The sequence below is a fragment of the Squalius cephalus genome (assembly GCF_949319135.1).
Source record: "Squalius cephalus genome assembly, chromosome: 25".
In the NCBI taxonomy this organism is placed as follows: domain Eukaryota; kingdom Metazoa; phylum Chordata; class Actinopteri; order Cypriniformes; family Leuciscidae; genus Squalius; species Squalius cephalus.
The window spans coordinates 429,045-431,544 of record NC_137146.1 but is presented as its reverse complement, the minus strand read 5'-3'; the positions used below and the strand labels follow the sequence as shown (position 1 = coordinate 431,544).

Genomic DNA, 2,500 nt, shown 5'->3' with positions numbered 1-2,500 from the left:
CCGGAAGAACATCACTGGGTCGGGAGAAGCTCGCGCAACGATTGAACAAGTGGATTCTGGGAGTTTGTGGATCAAAGAGAAGCTCACTAGTTCCATCAGTACATCAGACACTCTCGTCTGTTTAATATCAAGTAAAATCATGATATATTGGATCTAGTTGTTGTTAAACGGGGCAAATACAAAACAACCCTTCAATGTTCTGCCAGTCATTATTACAGTTTCGGGTCTTTAGTGACCGGATCTCCATCTGTCAGACGAGTCTATAGTATTAAACTCTCATGATGATTTTATAACTATCACAAACAGATCAAATTAAGCATATTTCGTAACCTTTTGGAACTTGTAAGGTTAAATTTGAGCAGATGATTTAAAAACATCACGTCATCATAGTGTATCAGGCGCCAGCGCCACCTTGAGGAATACAGCGGAATCGCATCGAGTAAATACTTACACTATTCCATTCCTCGGGTCGCTAGTGACTCTATACACTTTATACAAAAACATTAATCAGAAAACTGACATTTTTTAAACATCCTCCTAGAAATAAAGTCTGACATGATGATCAGTAAATGATGACAGAATGAGCGTTGCTTTAATGACGTTACCAGCGTGTTTCTGTTGTTCAGTGTTTGCTAAATGAGGCAGAAGCAGAAGGCGGTTAATAACCATAATTTGTTTTATAGATGAATTCTCAGAGTAGATCATTAAAATCTTCCTGCTCCCTCATAAGAAGAGTTACGCAGAAACACACGTCACTGACCCTGAAACACTGCGTCACGTCGACCACTACAGGCCTGAGTCTGAACCTCTTCATCTTCATCTTCATCTCAACATCTGAAGATGAAGATGAAGAGGTTGAGATGAAGATGTTGAAGATATGAAGATGTTGCTCAACATCTTCATCTTCATCTCAACATCTCAACATCTTCATCTTCATCTCAACATCTCGACATCTTCATCTTCATCTCAACATCTCGACATCTTCATCTTCATCTCAACATCTCGACATCTTCATCTTCATCTCAACATCTTCATCTTCATCTCAACATCTTCATCTTCATCTCAACATCTGAACCTCTTCATCTCAACATCTCAACATCTTCATCTCAACATCTCGACATCTTCATCTTCATCTGAACCTCTTCATCTTCATCTTCATCTCAACATCTGAACCTCTTCATCTGAACATCTTCATCTTCATCTCAACATCTCGACATCTTCATCTCAACATCTTCATCTTCATCTCAACATCTTCATCTTCATCTCAACATCTGAACCTCTTCATCTTCATCTTCATCTGAACATCTGCATAATTAGATGTGATTGTGCGGTGAGACTCTGAACACACAGAATGAATGTCTCGCTCGAGTCTCCGGCCAGAAACGAGCTGAATGTAACAAACTTTCCCTTTAGATGAACATTATTCATAAATAAAGTAAACAATGTTTTTGCTTTGTACTTTTGAGTTTGGGTTTGGCTGTAGTAATTGTAACGATTTATGCTTTATATAATATTAAAGAGAGAGAGATGATGAGGAAGAGTGTGGTGGTGATGGTGAGGAAGAGTTACAGTGCTTCTTCCTCCTCTGAGCTTCGCTGGGAAACGAGATTCTTGACAAATGGAATGAGCGGATTATCCAAATCCCACAGACATTGAGCCTCTATTCTATTATTCTATAACATAATCCCACAATCTGTGTTGGAGGAATTACTGTAGATATGTGCAGAGAAGGAGAAAATCAACTGTGTGTGTGTGTCTGTCTGTGTGTGTGTCTGTGTGTCTGAGTCTGTGTCTGTGCGTGTGTGTGTGTGTCTGTGTGTCTGAGTCTGTGTCTGTGCGTGTGTGTGTCTACCTGTATTAAATAGTTTTAAATGATTATTTTAAATGATTATATATAATATTACATAATTGATAATTATATTTAAATAATTGTTAATATAATTTAATATAAGTTAATATGATTTATTATTTAATCTTGCTAAAATTGTATTTTTGCATATTCTAAAATATAATGTTCTTGTTTTCTGTACAGGGCTACCATCGACCGAACCACTACATCGCCACACAAGGTAACACACACACATTCATTACTTTGTGTTTAACTTTAGGCTGAAAACACACACACACACACACACACATACACTCACTCACTCATCACTCACTCACTCACTCACTCACTCACTCACTCACTCACTCACACACACACACACACACACACACACACACACACACACACACACTCACTCATTCACTCACTCACACACACACACACACACACATACACACACACACACACACACACACACACACACACTCTCTCTCTCTCTCTCTCACACACACACACACACACACACACACACACACACACACACTCACTCACTCACTCACTCACACACACACACACACACACACACACACACACACACACACACACACTCTCTCACACACACACACAGAATAAATGGATTAGCTGCTGATTCTCCCAGTTTCTGATTGGTGG

The 2,500-nt window shown here is 39.1% G+C and overlaps 1 protein-coding gene across 1 annotated transcript in view; it reads left to right on the top strand.

Moving 5' to 3' along the window:
* LOC307153699 (receptor-type tyrosine-protein phosphatase mu-like) overlaps positions 1–2,500 on the top strand; it is a 187,369-nt gene that overhangs the window by 150,840 nt on the left and 34,029 nt on the right. Inside the window, exon 17 of the mRNA XM_079863325.1 lies at positions 2,033–2,069. Within this exon, the coding sequence (XP_079719451.1) occupies positions 2,033–2,069 (37 nt within the window). The remainder of the gene's footprint in view (positions 1–2,032; positions 2,070–2,500) is intronic.